The sequence below is a fragment of the Zingiber officinale genome, chromosome 1B, assembly GCF_018446385.1.
Source record: "Zingiber officinale cultivar Zhangliang chromosome 1B, Zo_v1.1, whole genome shotgun sequence".
NCBI lineage: Eukaryota > Viridiplantae > Streptophyta > Magnoliopsida > Zingiberales > Zingiberaceae > Zingiber > Zingiber officinale.
The window spans coordinates 69,358,614-69,376,380 of record NC_055986.1 but is presented as its reverse complement, the minus strand read 5'-3'; the positions used below and the strand labels follow the sequence as shown (position 1 = coordinate 69,376,380).

At 41.4% G+C, this 17,767-nt stretch overlaps 1 protein-coding gene and 1 pseudogene across 1 annotated transcript; one reads left to right on the top strand and one right to left on the bottom strand.

Moving 5' to 3' along the window:
- Positions 1-1,617: 1,617 nt before the first annotated feature.
- On the top strand, positions 1,618-5,793 carry LOC121970764 (the record flags this gene model as incomplete). The annotated part of the gene is made up of 5 exons (XM_042521735.1): positions 1,618-2,700; positions 3,076-3,324; positions 3,772-4,403; positions 4,536-5,302; positions 5,453-5,793. Coding segments are annotated over 5 exons (3,072 nt in total), but the record flags the coding sequence as incomplete, so codon positions are not given.
- An 11,168-nt stretch (positions 5,794-16,961) lies between these two features.
- LOC121994930 lies at positions 16,962-17,033 on the bottom strand (annotated as a pseudogene).
- Between the last annotated feature and the right edge of the window lie 734 nt (positions 17,034-17,767).

Here is a 17,767-nt window from a genome sequence, read left to right as displayed (position 1 = left end):
AGAAGAGGCATTGAAGGGAATTGGGGGACCCATGACAAGGTCCAAGACTAAGAGAATGAAGCAAGCTTTGAAAGGCTTAATAATGAGGCTCAAGGAAAAGGAGGATCAATGCATAATGGAGGCAACAACTAAGTGGATCACATTCCTTCAATTTGAAAGTGAAATTGGACCAACATGAGGACCATTTTCGTGTGCATGCATGGGGGAGTTTTTCTAAAGTGACTTTTGATGTCCTTTGTGGGTTTTTAATGCATTTTTGAGAGTTCCTAAGCTAGTATAACAAATACCATGCATGCATGGTTGCATTAAGATAGTATTAGGGATTAGTGGTTGCATTAGTGGATAATAAAACCCATGCATGCAAGCATGATATTTATTGCATAATTAGTGCATAGGGGATCTTAAGGGATGTTAAATAGGAGAACTCTTGTATGACAAATCATGTAAGTTTGAATGAAAATTTGAGTTTCTCTTTTGTGAGAGCTTCCTTCTTGTTCTTAGGTAAAGAACTAATTTTGATCTTATCAAGGCAACTTGTGGCGATCAAAACTCCATGACTTATCACTCACCTTCTCATCTTGCTTGAGTGTGGCGTCAATACCCTTCCCCAAGCTGAATTTCAAGGCGATCCATTTACAAGGTTTCTTTATCATTTGGTATCAGAGCCTTGGCTCCTTGATTTTCAGGTTTGTGTCTTGTTTTCCTCTTTGTTCTTGTCCATCTTTGTTGATCTCTTCGTCCCTATCTGTCATAAATTTCTATTCGCTATTTGGGTCCTCAACTCAAAAAAAAAAAAAAAAGAAGGAAAATTCGAAAAAAAAAACAAAAATAAAATCATTAGAGTCATTGATTTCTGAATGAAAAAAAAAAGAAAAAAAAAAAAAGGAGGATTTGTGAATTGAAAGGACTCAATATTCTTTCTTTGTGAAATCTGAATACAAAGATATATTCCTTCCATTGCTCTTGGTCATTGCTGAATTTCTCGTTTTATCCGTTTATTTCTCTTGTTCTACTCATATTTCTTTTGTTGGTTTCTTATTCACTTGATTGTCTACTTGTTGTCTTGAGAAAGATATTGATAAGGTTCTTTCCTTAAGAACCTATAAAGGAAGCTGAGTGGATAAATTTGAGTGCAACCACGTGAGTAGAGTGGTGAGGTCCGTCTAACATTTCTTTTGTAATTTTCCTTGTCATCTTCTATTTTTTTGTTGCAAGCATGAGTGGGGAAAATCACCTAATTTCCCTAGGCGAGATCTTAATAGGCTTCAAATGGAGGCACTTACTCAACAATTTGAGAGAATACTTCAAAGACAACTTGAAGAAATACACGAAAGGATGGACCGACTTGAAGGAGAAAAAGTTTCGAACCGTGGGGGCAATTCTAATCATGAAGAATTTCGTCAAAGTGAATCATTCTATGATCCACCAAGAGAAAGAAGGAGGCATGAAGGGGGAAGAAGACATGAAAGAGGAGGTAGAGACCATAGACGAGAAGATGATCTACGAGGTGTGAAAGTCCAGATACCTTCCTTCCAAGGGAGGAATGATCCTGAAACATATCTTGCATGGGAGATGAAAATAGAACAAATTTTCTCATGCCACAATTACAATGATGCAAAGAAAGTAAAGGTGGCTGCCCTTGAGTTCACCGATTATGCCTTAATTTGGTGGGATCAGTTACAAAAGGAGAGAAGAAGGTATGGAGAGCATCCTATCAACACTTGGGACGAAATGAAGACTTTGATGAGAAGGAGATTTGTGCCTTCCCACTACCATAGGGAATTGCACAACAAATTGCAAAGACTCACCCAAGGGAGTAGGAGTGTAGATGATTACTACAAGGAGATGGAGGTGGCTTTGATTAGGGCCAATATTGTGGAGGATAGGGAAGCTACCATGGCTCGGTTTCTCCATGGCCTAAACCGAGACATTGGAGACATTGTGGAGTTACAACATTATGTGGAGCTTGACGACTTAGTGCATCAAGCAATGAAAATAAAGCAACAATTAAAGAGAAAGGGCGTTATGAAGAAATCATCTTCTCCAAACTACTCTTCAAGTTGGAAGGACAAGCCAAAGAAGGAGGGTTCTTCTTCAAATTCTAAGGAGGCAGCAAGCACTAAGAAGCCTATTCCTACTACCTCTTCTTCCACTTCTAAGAGTAGGGATATCAAGTGTTTTAGGTGTTTGGGAAAAGGTCATATTGCATCCGAATGCCCGAATAAGAAGACTATGGTGGTGAGAGATAATGGGAGTATCTCTAGTGAAGAAATTACTTCTCATTCCTCTTCCTCAAGGGATGAGGAAAATGATGGAGCAGCCTATGCGCAAGATGGAGATCTCTTGGTGGTTAGGAGATTATTGGGAAGCCAAGCCAAGGAGCATGAGGAGGACCAAAGAGAAAATATTTTTCATACCCGCTGCCTTATTCAAGGTAAAACATGCTCTATGATCATTGATGGTGGAAGTTGTACCAATGTGGCAAGTACTAGGATGGTCACCAAACTCAACCTCAAGACTACACCACATGCAAGACCATATAAACTCCAATGGCTTAGTAATAGTGTTGAATTGGTAGTGAATCAGCAAGTGTTGATTAATTTCTCCATTGGCAAATATGAAGATCAAGTTCTATGTGATATTGTACCTATGGAGGCAAGCCACATTCTTCTTGGAAGACCTTGGCAGTTTGATAGGCGAGCTCACCATGATGGATTCTCCAACAAGTTCTCTTTTGTCCACAATTCTTGCAAAGTCACACTTGTACCGTTATCACCAAGGGAGGTTTGTGAGGATCAAATAAAAATGAGAGAGAAAAGAGAAAAAGAAGAGCGAGAGCTTAAGAAAAAGAAAGAGTGTGTGAAAAAGAAAATACTTGATTTTGAGGACAAAATTCAAAAGAAAAGAAAGAATGAGGAAAAGAAAGAGAGAAAAATAGAAAATTTGTTTACAAAAGTAAATGAGGTGAAGAAAGCTTATTTGACAAGGCAACCAATATTTCTTCTTTTGTGCAAGGAAACTTGCTTGGAACCTAATACTAACTCTTTGCCTAGTGAAGTTGTTGTTATTTTGCAGGATTTTGAAGATGTGTTTCCCAAGGAAGTACCTCATGGATTGCCACCAATAAGGGGAATTGAACACCAAATAGACCTTATTCCTGGCGCTTCTCTGCCCAATAGGCCTGCTTATAGGAGCAACCCTCAAGAAACAAAGGAGATACAAAATCAAGTGGAGGAGTTATTGCAAAAAGGATGGGTTAGAGAAAGTTTAAGTCCTTGTGCTGTACCCGTAATTTTGGTGCCTAAAAAGGATGGAACATGGAGGATGTGCACTGACTGTAGAGCCATCAACAACATCACAATTCGGTATAGACATCCAATCCCTAGACTTGATGATTTGCTTGATGAATTGCATGGTGCTTGCTTCTTTTCTAAAATTGATTTAAAAAGTGGGTACCATCAAATTAGGATAAGGGAAGGGGATGAATGGAAAACAGCTTTCAAAACCAAATATGGATTGTATGAATGGTTGGTAATGCCTTTTGGGTTAACTAATGCACCAAGCACTTTTATGAGGCTTATGAACCATGTTTTACGAGAATTTCTTGGAAAATTTGTGGTAGTATACTTTGATGATATTTTGATATATTCCAAGAGTTTTGTTGAGCATATTGCACATCTCCAATCTGTCTTGCATGTCCTTAGAAAGGAAAAACTATATGCTAACTTGGAAAAGTGTTCTTTTTGCACTAATCATGTGGTTTTTCTTGGTTTTGTCATAAGTTCTAAAGGAGTGCAGGTTGATGAAGGGAAAGTTAAGGCCAATAGAGATTGGCCAACTCCTAAAACTGTGAGTGAGGTTAGGAGCTTCCATGGGTTGGCAAGTTTCTATAGGAGGTTTGTAAAGGATTTCAGCACAATGGCAGCACCCGTAAATGAAATTGTTAAGAAAAATATGGGTTTTAGATGGGGAGAGAATCAAGAAAATGCATTTCAAACACTTAAGGATAAACTCACACATGCACCCATTCTTGCTTTACCTGATTTTTCCAAATCATTTGAAATTGAATGTGATGCATCTCATGTGGGTATTGGTGCTGTTTTACTTCAAGATGGTCATCCCATTGCATATTTTAGTGAGAAATTAAGTGATGCCACCCTCAACTATTCCACTTATGACATAGAATTGTATGCCCTTGTTAGAGCATTGCAAACATGGCAGCATTATCTTTTGCCTAAAGAATTTATCATTCATAGTGATCATGAATCTTTGAAGTATTTGAAAGGGCAAGGGAAGCTCAACAAAAGGCATGCCAAATGGGTCAAATTTCTTGAACAATTTCCTTATGTGATTAAGCATAAGCAAGGAAAGGTAAATGTTGTAGCAGATGCACTTTCAAGAAGGTATAATTTGTTAGCTACACTTGAAACTAAATTGCTTGGCTTTGAACATATTAAGGAATTGTATGTACATGATAATGGGTTTTCCCAATTATATGCTGCGTGTGAAAAGAAATCACAAAATGGGTTTGCTAGGCATGACAACTACTTGTTTAAGAATAACAGACTTTGTGTGCCTAGAGAATCCATGCGTAAATTGCTAGTTAGGGAAGCACATGAGGGGGGTTTAATGGGACACTTTGGGGTTCAAAAGACCTTAGAAATGCTTCTTGAACATTTTTATTGGCCACACATGAAACACGATGTGCAGAAATTTTGTGCACAGTGCATTGTGTGTAGAAAAGCAAAATCTAAGACATTACCTCATGGACTTTACACGCCTTTGCCTATTCCTAATTTTCCTTGGACTGACTTGTCTGTGGATTTTGTTTTAGGGCTACCACGTACTCAAAAAGGTAAGGACTCCATTTTTGTGGTAGTTGATAGATTCTCCAAGATGGCACACTTCATACCTTGCCACAAACTGGATGATGCAACTCATATGGCAGATTTGTTTTTCAAAGAGGTGGTAAGACTTCATGGCATGCCTAGGAGCATTGTTTCAGATCGTGACACCAAATTTTTAAGCCATTTTTGGAGGACCTTATGGAACAAGCTGGGAACAAAGCTTCTTTTCTCCACCACATGCCACCCACAAACTGACGGCCAGACTGAGGTGGTAAATAGGACACTTTCTACTCTTCTTAGAGCAATTATTAAGAAGAACATTAAGTCTTGGGAAGAATGTTTACCTCATGTTGAATTTGCTTATAATAGGGCGGTCCATTCTACTACTCAATTTTCTCCTTTTGAGATTGTTTATGGCTTCAATCCACTAACACCTCTTGATTTGCTTCCTTTACATAACACTTCTTCTTTAGTTCACAAGGATGGCAAAACAAAGGAAGAATATGTGAAGAAACTTCATGAGCAAGTTAAAGCTCAAATTGAGAAGAAAATGGAGCAATATGCAAATCGAGCCAATAAAGGGAGAAAAAGAGTGGTCCTTGAACCCGGTGATTGGGTGTGGGTTCATATGAGGAAGGAACGGTTTCTTACCCAAAGGAAATCAAATCTTCAACCAAGAGGAGATGGACCATTCCAAGTGTTGGAAAGAATTAATGACAATGCTTACAAAATTGATTTGCCCGGTGAGTATGGTGTTAGTGCAACATTTAATGTGGCTGATTTGAGTCCTTTTGATGTAGGAGATGAAGACCTAAATTCGAGGACGAATTCACCTAAAGAAGGAGGGAATGATGTGAGCCAAGAAGAGGCATTGAAGGGAATTGGGGGACCCATGACAAGGTCCAAGACTAAGAGAATGAAGCAAGCTTTGGAAGGCTTAATAATGAGGCTCAAGGAAAAGGAGGATCAATGCACAATGGAGGCAACAACTAAGTGGATCACATTCCTTCAATTTGAAAGTGAAATTGGACCAACATGAGGACCATTTTCGTGTGCATGCATGGGGGGGTTTTTCTAAAGTGACTTTTGATGTCCTTTGTGGGTTTTTAATGCATTTTTGAGAGTTCCTAAGCTAGTATAACAAATACCATGTATGCATGGTTGCATTAAGCTAGTATTAGGGATTAGTGGTTGCATTAGTGGATAATAAAACCCATGCATGCAAGTATGATATTTATTGTATAATTAGTGCATAGGGGATCTTAAGGGATGTTAAATAGGAGAACTCTTGTATGACAAATCATGTAAGTTTGAATGAAAAGTTGAGTTTCTCTTTTGTGAGAGCTTCCTTCTTGTTCTTAGGCAAAGAACTAATTTTGATCTTATCAAGGCAACTTGTGGCGATCAAAACTCCATGACTTATCACTCACCTTCTCATCTTGCTTGAGTGTGGCGTCAATACCCTTCCCCAAGCTAAATTTCAAGGCGATCCATTTACAAGGTTTCTTTATCACTTAATCATTCCTAGTCAAGTATTAACATTCAGGGACAATGTTAATGCAATAAGATTAGCATGTAGGTCAACTCGATGACTTGATCTCACAAGTCATGGATATAGAGATATCAAGTTGACACATGGGTATACATTAGAGAATGTGTACTGAATGACCCGCCATGAGAAAGTATCATGGATCGTTATATGAGTGTCATATACTTTCTCATGTGGCTATTAGTATGACTAATAATCCTTATACCTAAAGTCACCATGGTTCCCTACATAAGGAGTTATGTACTTTGGTTTCGTCAAACGTCACCCGTAACTGGGTGGACTATAAAGGCGATTACTGGGTATGTAACGAATTATGCAGAGGGATGTGAGTGATGTAGATGAGATCTATCCCTCCTATATGACGGGAGAGACATCGGTATTCTTGATAGATTGAGACCACGAAGTGCATGGCCATGCCCAAATGAGTCAATATGGGATATTGAGCTCATTTGATTTAGTGAGTCTACTTGGAGTTCAAGATTTAGATTGATTAGAGGATGACACGGTCTATGCCTCGTATTGATCAGTCTAGATGTCTAGGATAGAAGGACACTTGTCATATATTGTGAGGAGTCACAATTAGTAGTTACAAGGTGATGTTGGATCTCAACATTCTTGTATCTTGGGTAGTAATGATGTATTGCTAGATACCGCTCATTAGTTATGCTTCTAAATGTGTTTAGGGGCTTATTGCCAATGTTACAAGAACCTATTGGGTCACACACAAAGAACAAGTGGATGGAGATTAGGTTCATATGATGAACCAATTGGATTAGGTTCATATGATGCACCAAAGATTGGATTCGAATTAGACTTATTGAGTTAGACTCAATTAGATTCAATTGTTGAATGAGTCTAATTTAAATTGAGTTGGGCTAATTGGGCTAATTGAGTTGGACTCAAGTTGATTCATGTGTTCAATGAGTCTAATTTAGATTATGACTCATTGAATCAATTTAATTAAATGAATTAGATTCATTATATTAAATTGGCTTGAATTAAATGGTTGGATTAGATCAACCATGAGAGAGATTGAGTCAAGTTTGACTTGACTTGAGAGAAAGAGGAAAAGTCAAGTTTGACTTGACTATATGCCACATCATTTGTGATTTGGTAAGATGTGGACCAATGATGATGTTCCACATCATCATGGTGTGCCACCTCATGGAGGTTACAAGCCTCCATTCCATTTAATGTGGCCGGCCACATTAAAGGAGTGGGAGTTACTCATGTGGCCGACCACTCAAGAGGTGGAAAGGGAATGAATTTTTTATTAATGTGCATTCATTCCATCTTCCTCCTTGGCTCTCTTCTAGCTCTCTCTTCTTCCTTCTTCTCTAAGGTTGCCGTGGGCTTCATGCAAGTGAGAAAAAGGTGAGTGAGTTGAGTACCATGAAAATAGGGTGAAGTGAAGGTCACAAAGGAGGGTACCTAGAGGAGTATATGAGATTCCTTTTTACTTTCTCTCCTTTCTCCCTTTTAAATCCTACCCGAGAGCCCTAGAAAGTGCTAGCACACTTGTGGTGCTCTCTTCTCCATCCTTGAGTGTTAGGGAACACTTCTTGTTCGTGTGGATACTACTAGAGGATTGTCTACGTTGACAATCTTGAGATCCGACGTACCTTGGACGAGCGGGAACGTGAACGGCTTCGCTTCAAAGATATAAAAGTTTTTTCTTTTCTAGATCTACTGTAGATCGAAGCTTTAAACTCGTACTCGTATTTTTGAAAGTTTTTCTTCGCACGAGATCCAGTGGCATGGGTGATTCGGGGTTTTCGCGGCCCGAAAAACCCAACATAAATATCATTAAAATGATATAAACTAGAATTAGCATGCTCTTTACCATTTCTACGAGGAATTGCATCAATAAATGGAACCTTGGGTTTGCTATTAAGAGCTCCCCCTTGACTTGTGCTTCCTCTTTTGGGCTTGACCAACTTCTTTCCCTTTGGACATTGGCTTCGATAATGTTCATTTTTCTTGCACAAGAAACACACAATGTGTTCCTTGCTCATTTTTGTTGTGGGGGTGATCTCCTTAGACTTCTCCTTGCCCTTTAGTTCTAGTTGACTCTTTTTCTTGGTCAACTTTGGGCATTTTCTCTTATAGTGCCTTTTTCCCTACACTTAAAACATATAATATGATTTTTATTTTTAATTAAACTTATTATACCTTCACGTATAGGGATGACACTTGATCCTCCATTTGTTTTTTCTTGATTTGTGGAGGTGGCACCATCTTCTTCTTCTTCACCTGACCTGGAAGTAGAAGCCTCTTCTTCTTCTTGGTCCAGCGTCAATAAATGTCGCTCCCCCTCAATGTCACGCCCCGGAGAAGTCCCTGTCCGAAGAAATTTCGGCAGCACCTCCCCTGTACGAGTGACAATCTGAAGCATTTCTACAGGCATCATATACATCAGCCACAGGCGGCTGGAATATACACACAACCACGCAGTTATATATATATCATCAGCTCACACGGCTGGAACAAAACTAACACAACGAAAATGACAGAAACCCAATACAAACCAAAGCATAAAATCTGCTAGCCGGCTAGGCTTACACAACCAACAACAAATACAAAATACCACATAACAACATTAACACTCCAAAAACAAAACCGGAGTATAGAGCTAAACAAACTGATACATACAAACAAAACATACGTGAAACCGATATGTCTTCTGATGTGACGTGGGGACCAGCAGACAGGATACTCCAAGCGACACCATAAATAACCTGGTACCTGAAAAAGATAGTGTCAACGGGGGTGAGTTCAACAACTCAGCAAATACCAATGGACATGAGTACTAAGATATATCTAACAGCAACAAACATGGAATACAGCTTCCTAATCATATATAGGGAATATGCAAAGCTGAAAGGTAACTGAGGAAGCTGTACTCACCAGGAACTCCTATCCAGACAAAAGGGTCGTCAAACTGAAAGTGTCAATAATCTTGTATGCAGGTCAAAGGTATGCATCCAACCAAAATGCAGCAACCAAATGTAGCAAACACAATCACAATAATATAAATACATCAATGCATATGATGCTAATGATGCGTCCTGGTCACCCCTGACGCCAGTCAGTCCTCTCACACAAAAATGGCGAGACCGAGTGGGTAGGGCTATAACAACCGTGCACTCTGTCGTCACTGCTCCTGATGAGTTACCGAGTGGACGGGATGCTGTCGGAGTACTCCTGTCCTGTGACCCCAAATCATAAATGGGGGAGCTCAATGCTCTCAACTCCCGGTACGCGATGACGGGGAGGTATCTCTGCCGGCTACCACGCTGAGTCACCTGACCAACGGAGCCAAACAGAGTCCACCGTCTGCCGGCTACTACGCTGCTACACTAAATGCCAGCGGAGCCAAACAGAGCGGAATTGTCTGCCGGCTACTACGCTGAGTCCTCAGACCAACGGAGCCAAACAGCAGAACCGCCACACACCGGTCTGATATACCACTAACCCATGAGTGGTGGTGTGTGCAGTACATGTAACTGGCGATGTGCTCAACCATAGTGGAGCCGACAATCGCACAGCATGCAATCATGATGCATGACACTAAGCATAACAAAACTGATCAACATATCCATATCCATATATATAAAATGAGTACTGTAAAATCGATGGTCACATACCAAGATCTAGAGTACACAGGTCAGATAGAATATAAAAAAAAAACTATGTCCTGAACATAATAAGTATGGAATATCCTGATCAGCATAGAAAAAATCCATATATACATAATATGGGTACCACAGTATCAGTAGGTCAAATCCATAGATCTAGGGTATACAGGTCCTCTATGATATAACAACCTAGATCCTAAACATATCCCCCTTCCATAGCATATGTACCAACAATATGCACAGATCAAAGCCACAAGGTCTAGGTATACGAATCATATATGATATACCAATAGAAATACACAATCCAGGCATGGCATAAAAACCTAAGTATCAGATAATTTGGATACACATGCCAGAAACAAAAATCCAGAGCCTAATCCTAACCTCAGTAAAGCATGGTATGTCACTCTAGAAACTAAGATACTCATGGTAATAAAATACTCATGGCAATAAGATACTCATGGTAACAAATCACGAGATATAAGCACGGATACATAACATGCGACAAACCTAACATGCTATGGATATCAAACAGTGACATACCAAAGACAAACATGTTCATTGCTTGCAGTTATAAAGTACTATGCATATCCAAATGACGATATCATAAAAGATAAGTCAAGAGTACCCGTCTCAAATAAGAAAGTCCAATCTTTCCAAATCCAAAGTCGAGATGCGCGTCTCGCGTCAAGGTCTTGTGTCACCAATATACATACATTTTATTTAGCTAACTCAAATGTATAGCTAAATAAAATCCTCAAGGCTAAATTAGGGTAAAACCCTAATCAATCTAACCATCTGGCAATCCAATTTATCTCCAATTCGATACAATTGCATATCCTCCAAATACTCATAGAATACAACCAAAACTCCACACATAGCTTACCTTAATCAACGGCTGTGATTGTTGATCCATAGCATGGAGTGTTGATACTGACAACAATATGGCTACAGATGGAATAGCTACCGGAACCAAGACCCTCCACCTAGCCCAACCTCCTTGCTGGATACTTCACTGTTCGGATAAGATGAAATCAAGATTGATACGCAATCAAGCAACAATCCTAATCAACAACCGAAGCTTACCTCAATTTGAATGTATCACTATTGATCCAAAGTTGAAGAGGTTGGCTGCCGGAACAAGCTAGAGATCCTGCTAGAAACAAGGAACAACACCACAGCCTGAGATAAAAAAAAATTGGGTGCTCCACCAATCCAAATCCATAGGGCACAATCTCACCTTGTTGGCTCGGGTCTAAGGCATGACTCAAGAACAAGGAGTAGTCGGCGACCAACCAAGCAGCGCACAAGGAAGGCTGTAGTGGCCGCGGGATGATCACCTCCGACCAAGGTGGCGACAAGGCGGTAGTGAAAGGCATCCGGCGATGGTGACAGGGCATGGTGGCATCGTCGGACAACGACAAGAGGGAGGAGGACGGCGCTAGGGCAGAAGGTGCGGCGGCGGCGGAGAATTAGGGCACAAGGAAGGTAGCCGACACTAGGGCATAGGCGACGGTGGCTCGGCTAGGGCACGGCGTCGGCAGGGGTGGCGGCGGCGCGTCGCTCAGCGAGGAGGAAGAACACCCGGCGGTGCTGTCGGGTGGAGAAGGCGCAGAGAGGAGAGGGGTTCGGCTCTTGATCAAGCGCCGGCGAGGAAGGTTAGGGCACGGGTCGAAGGAAATCGAGAGAGGAGGAGGTGCGGGTTGAGGGAAAGAAACGGCGTTTAGGGAGAAAGAAAAGAAAGTAAAAATAAATAAGATAAATAAACTTTTCCTCACTTAAATGGGGTAGCCTAAACAGGCTTTCCTGGAGCCCAGTTTAATCCCCGTAAACTCGTCCATACGGTCTCCGAAAAATTCCCGAAAAATTTCCAAAAATTTTGAAAAATTCCTTTATTTATATTCGCCTATTTTCCGGTATTTTACACTCAATCCTAGAGGTGGAGGCTTTTTCATCTTCATCCTCTTGCCCATTGAACAAAGAGTATGCTCCCTCTTTGCCCTTTTTGTTGTACTCCATTGAGGATGAAGCTTCTTGGATGCTTTTGATGTTGAGCACCTCTCAACCTCGGAGTCCTCCTTCTCTTAGTATTTCTCCAATGAGTTGCCCTCTTTGGATTTCTCTTGAGTTAGTACAGTGGAGGGTTCTTCATGAAGCTTGGCCAACTTGCTCCAAAGTTCATTTGCGTCTTTGTATTCTCCAATTTTGCAAATGATTATGCTTGGCAATAGACTAACCAATAACTTGGTTACCTTATCATTTACCTCCCACCTTTGAATTTGCTCCTTGATCCATTTGCTTTTCTTGAGAATTTTGCCTTTTGAATTATTTGGAGCTTCAAAGCCTTCCATGAGAGCAACCCATTACTTTATCTTCATCATCAAGAATTTTTTTATTCTTGATTTCTAAGAATCGAAGCTCGTCATTGTGAATGGTGGAGGCACCCTTGTGTCGAATCCGAGTCCATCTCGGAATTCTATCTTGAAGTTGAGCTTTTGATGAAGTCATCGACTAGATGAAATTTGCTTCAACTTCTTCACCCTCTAGCTTCTTGCCCCATTAGGCAATGATTCCAGTGAAGTACAACCTCACTCTGATACCACTTGTTAGGGTTGATTTGTGCTAGAGAGGGGGGGGGGGGGGGGAATAGCTCGTCGTGCACTTGTAGTTGGCTTGCTTCGTGATGATTTACAATAGAATAAAACTAGAAGCAACTCTCCAATGCTAACACAAAGGATTTACTTGGTATCCACCTTAAGAAGAGGTGAGTAATATAAGGATCCGACCCTCTCTCACTCATCCACTATGAAAACACTCCTTTACGGTAACTATCGAAGGCGGAGAAGCCTTGTACAAACTCACAATACAAGAAGAAAGAAAAACAAGCTTTTACAATACAAATCTTACAAGATTTACAAAACCCTAGCTTGCTTCTTCTTGCTTGAATACACCTCTTGCTTGGAAGTACACCAACACTCCTCTCTAAGCCTCCAAGATTTGGTGTGTGCCTGTTAGCATGATCACAAGAAGTGGAGAGGAAGAACTTTCATGGAAGACGCTCGCCAATGGCTTTAAACCTGCGCAACAGTCACTGCCTAATCGATCGCCTGATTGATTGGGGCGGCTGAATTAATCAGCTAATCGATTCATCCCTCTAATGTGCTCTCTGGAAAGTGTCTGAATCGATCGATCCATTGATTCAGGCTTTCTTGCGATCGCACAAGAAAACCAGCCCCCAATCGATCGACCAATTGATTGGAGAGCCCAATCGATAAGCTGATCGATTGGGAAAGCTACTGTGTGCGCGATATAAGCTCCCAATCAATCGTCTAATCGATTGGGCTCCCTTTTGTCACTACACTGTTCCCAATCGATTAGTTGATCGATTGGGCTTCGGTTCAATTGATCGGCTGATCGATTGACCTCCCTTTGACTTGCTTAACTCAAGTCTAGGGTCCCTAAATCCAACATCTGGTCAACTGTGACCTATTGGAACTTCTTATGCCTAGAATTCAGTCAACCTTGACCTGCTAGAACTTCTTCACTAAGTGTTCGGTCAACCCTTTGACCCACTTGGACTTTTCTCCTCGTGCCAAGTGACCAGTCAACCTTGACCCACTTCGACTTACCGTCTCATGTCAAGTGTCCGGTCCTCCATGACCCACTTGGACTTCCACCAGATGTTCGGTCACCCTTGACCCATCTGGATTTTCTCGTGCCAAGTATTTGATCAATCCTTTGACCTACTTGGGCTTTCCAACACCAGGTGTCTGGTCAACTTTAACCCATCTGGATTTCCACGTGCCTGGCTTCACTCACCAAGTCTTTCCACTGCCTGACTTCACTCACCGGGATTTCTACCTACCTAGCTTCACTCACCAGGACTTTCACCTGGTTTCACTCACCAGGTTTTTCCAACTACCTAGCTTCACTCACTAGGTCTTTTACCTAGCTTCACTCACCAGGATTTCCAACTGCCTAGCTTCACTCATTAGGTCTTTCAATCTGTCTGGCTTCACTCACCGGGACTTTCAACTGCCTAGCTTCACTCACTAAGTCTTTCACCTGACTTTACTCACCATGATTTCCCAACTGCCTGACTTGACTCACCAGGACTTTCTAGTCAAGTATCTAGTCAATTTTGATCTACTTGACTCTTCTTCACATCAAACTGGCCATCTCTTGATTAGATGAGAATTGTATCAATAATCTCCCCAAACGGACGATTGCATCTCCAATCTCCATGTATTGTCAAACACCAAAATTCAAACATCAAGACTCAAGCTTGAGCCAACTCAAAATTAGTCAACTTGGTCAACCTGACCTAGGGGATATTGCACCAACTGAGTTGACTCGCAGCTTCTTCTTCTTGCATTGTTATATTAAATATTTTATTTAGATAGAGGTCTCTTTTGGTTACCTTCGTGTTGCTGGTTCCCTCGTACAATTCGATGAGCTTATCCCATAGTTCCTTCGCATTTTCATGTGGGCCGACGTGGTTCAGTTCTTTTTCGTTAGCCCACATTGGAGGGTGTTGTGAGCCTTGAAATCTATTTGGGCTTTCTTCTTCATCTCCGGATTTCACTATTCCGGGTCCATCGAAATTCTGACGTTATCGAATAGAGCCTTGTAGCCTATGGAGATGCTGAACCACTGGTCGAAGTCAGTTTTTAGATAGACCTCCATTTGTTTCTTTGATTTGTGTAAATATTATGATGGTTTATGCATGCTTTTACGCACATTCGCTTGCTTTATACGTACGTATTCTTTGTATGATCACTTCTTTTATCGGGTATTCATCATATATACTCTTGTACGGATATCTGCTCTTTGTTTGGTTTTGTGTTGACAGGGACAACTTTCGGAGCGAAAACGACGCTTGTCGACGCACCGGAGCAAGCCAGAGAACACCGTCATGCAAACCTTGCACGACCGTGTGGCCAAACAGAAGGGAAGATGTGCACGGCTATGCAAGCCTTGCGCGGCCATGCGGTCAAACCAGAGACGGATCAGAACACGGTCGTGCAACCTTGCACGACCGTGCACCCCATGACCGAGGTCAAGCAGCACACGGCCGTGCAACCCTGCATGACCGTGTCCCCAGGAACCGAGCCCCAGCATCACACGGCTGTGCGAATTAGCACGGCCGTGCAACGCATCCAGAGCCCAGTTAGGGCACGGTCGTGCCATCCTTGCACGGTTGTGCCGCCGCACCGTGCCCTAGCTTATAAAAAGGGTTTTAACCCCTTTTCCAAGGGGGAGAGCCGGGAGGCGAACCGTGAAGAGGAGATTCATTCGGGTGCCACTCCACGCCGTCCAGGACATCGATCCAGCGACCTTCCATCACCACCTCAACTCCAGAAGCAAAGGATGGATCCGGAGATCACTCATCATCATTGGATAAGCATACTTCTTTTTTCTCTCTTCGTTTTTGAGGATTGTATGTTTAGATTCACCATGTCTTTGGGTTCTTCTCTAGCATCTATGGAGTAGAGTCTTTGTTCTAGGATGGAGGAGTAATTGTGGATTGGTTTGATGTAAAACTCATAACATGTTTATATTCATTGAATGATTTCGCTTACTTTGTTTCGATTCCTCGATCTCTTTGTCGTGTTGATTGAATGTGCAAGAATTGCCAACCTCGTAGAGGGGATACCTTAGATCGTACACCCGAGGGGCCCTAGTGACATGGGTAACCCGTTCACGGACATTTAGGGTACTTCCTCGAAAGAAGAGGTGACTCCTTCGCAAGGAAGTAAGAGACCAAACCTAGCTTCTTAATTCTATCTTTGATAACATCAGTAAGAGTCGTGTCCTTGGATCTACCGAGGAGCCCTAGTGACAGGGGTTAACTGTGATAGGATTTCGTAGGGATTGTCTTTGTCTAGCGCTCAAAGATAGTTGCTTTAGCTTTCGGCGAATGCATGCCAAAGGACAATGAGAATAGGATAGTATGAGAAACATCAATACCACCACAATGAAACCGAACTCCTAGAACTCTTCATTAACCAGGTTGATTTTCTCTCGTTGCTTGTTCTTATTCCTCGCTTCCCAATCTGTTCTCTTAGATTACTTACAACCATCGATAGTGTTGCTAATCCTAAGTATGGCTTCACTAGTGCTTATAACCAGTCCTTATGGGTTCGATAATGTTTTATATTACTGACGACGAATCCGTGCACTTACGGAATCGTAACAAGTTTTTGGCGTCATTGCCGGGGACTGCGTCTATAACATTGGTGATAGTCATACTAGATTAGACCCTTTGTTTTCTTTACTTTCGTTTGCATTTAGAGATAAATAATTTTACTCTTGTTTTTCTTTACTTGCATTTCTATTAAAAACATAAAAAATAACATTATTGCATTTCTCGCCTTTACTATAGTCCATATTTTATTTTTGCATGTGAAGAGCTAACCTTTCAGGACAGCTCCTACCGTTTGATCCAGAGATTAATAGGACTTTCCTGAGGAGAAGAATCCTACAGAAGGCATTCTAAGCAGCACAGGAGTCCTCAGAGATGGCTGATAAATTATTAAAGGATTATGCAACACCTTATGCACGAGGGGTTCGGTCTAACATCACTCGACCGCCAATCGAAGCTAACAACTTTGAGATCAAGACTGCAGTAATTCATATGGTTCAGCAGAATCAATTCGGTGGAGGACCTCATGATGATCCAAACCACCACTTGGAACTTTTCTATGAGATCTGCGACACCATGAAAGTGAACGGAGTCCCTCTAGAATCAGTAAGGTTATTGCTCTTTAGATTCTCCCTGAAAGACAAAGCCAAGCAGTGGCTAAATTCCCTTCCAGCAAACAACATTACAACTTGGGAGCAGTGTGAGCAGAAATTCCTAGACAAATTCTATCCACCAAGCAAAACTGCCCACATGAGAAACTTGATCGCAAGCTTCAAACAGATAGACTCAGAATCATTATTTGAAGCCTGTGACAGATTCAAGAGCATGCTGAGATAGTGCCCCCATCATGGCCTTGAGAAATGGTTGGTCCTACACACCTTCTACAATGGAATCAACTATCACACGAAGGTATCCCTCGATTCTGCAGCAGGAGGAGCACTGATGAACAAGAACCTTGATGAAGCTGAAGAGATCATTGAGAACGTGGCACATAATCACCATCAGTGGGTATCAGAACGATCTGGTGGTTCTTTCTCATGGAACCCAATAAAAGCATCAGGGAAATTCGACGTAGATGAAGTCACTCTCATGTCTGCAAAGCTGGATGCTCTGACCAAGAAATTTGAGGCCATGGGAAACAACAACAACACTGCCAATGAGATAGTTTGTGTTTGCAAAATCTGCAAAAGTACGGATCATGTTCAAGATACTTGTCCCCTAGGGCCAATACAAGCACAGATAAACCAACTTGAGCAGTGTGATGCAATAGTTAGCTACAACCAAAGGCAAAATAATCCGTACTCCAATACATACAATCCAGGTTGGAGGAATCATCCAAACTTCTCGTAACGGAACAATCAGGATCAAGGGCTAGCAAAATAGAGCTATCAACCTGGACAACAGAACTACTCACTTAGGCAGCTAAACTACTCAGCTGGGCAACAAACTTTTCAACAGCAACCTTCACAATTGTCCAAAATTGAAAAGATGCTTGAAGAAGCTCTCTCAGAGCAAAAGAAGATGAAGAATGAGATCAAGCTGTTAACTCAAAGAATGGAGAATTCTAAGAGGCACCAAAAGATGCAAG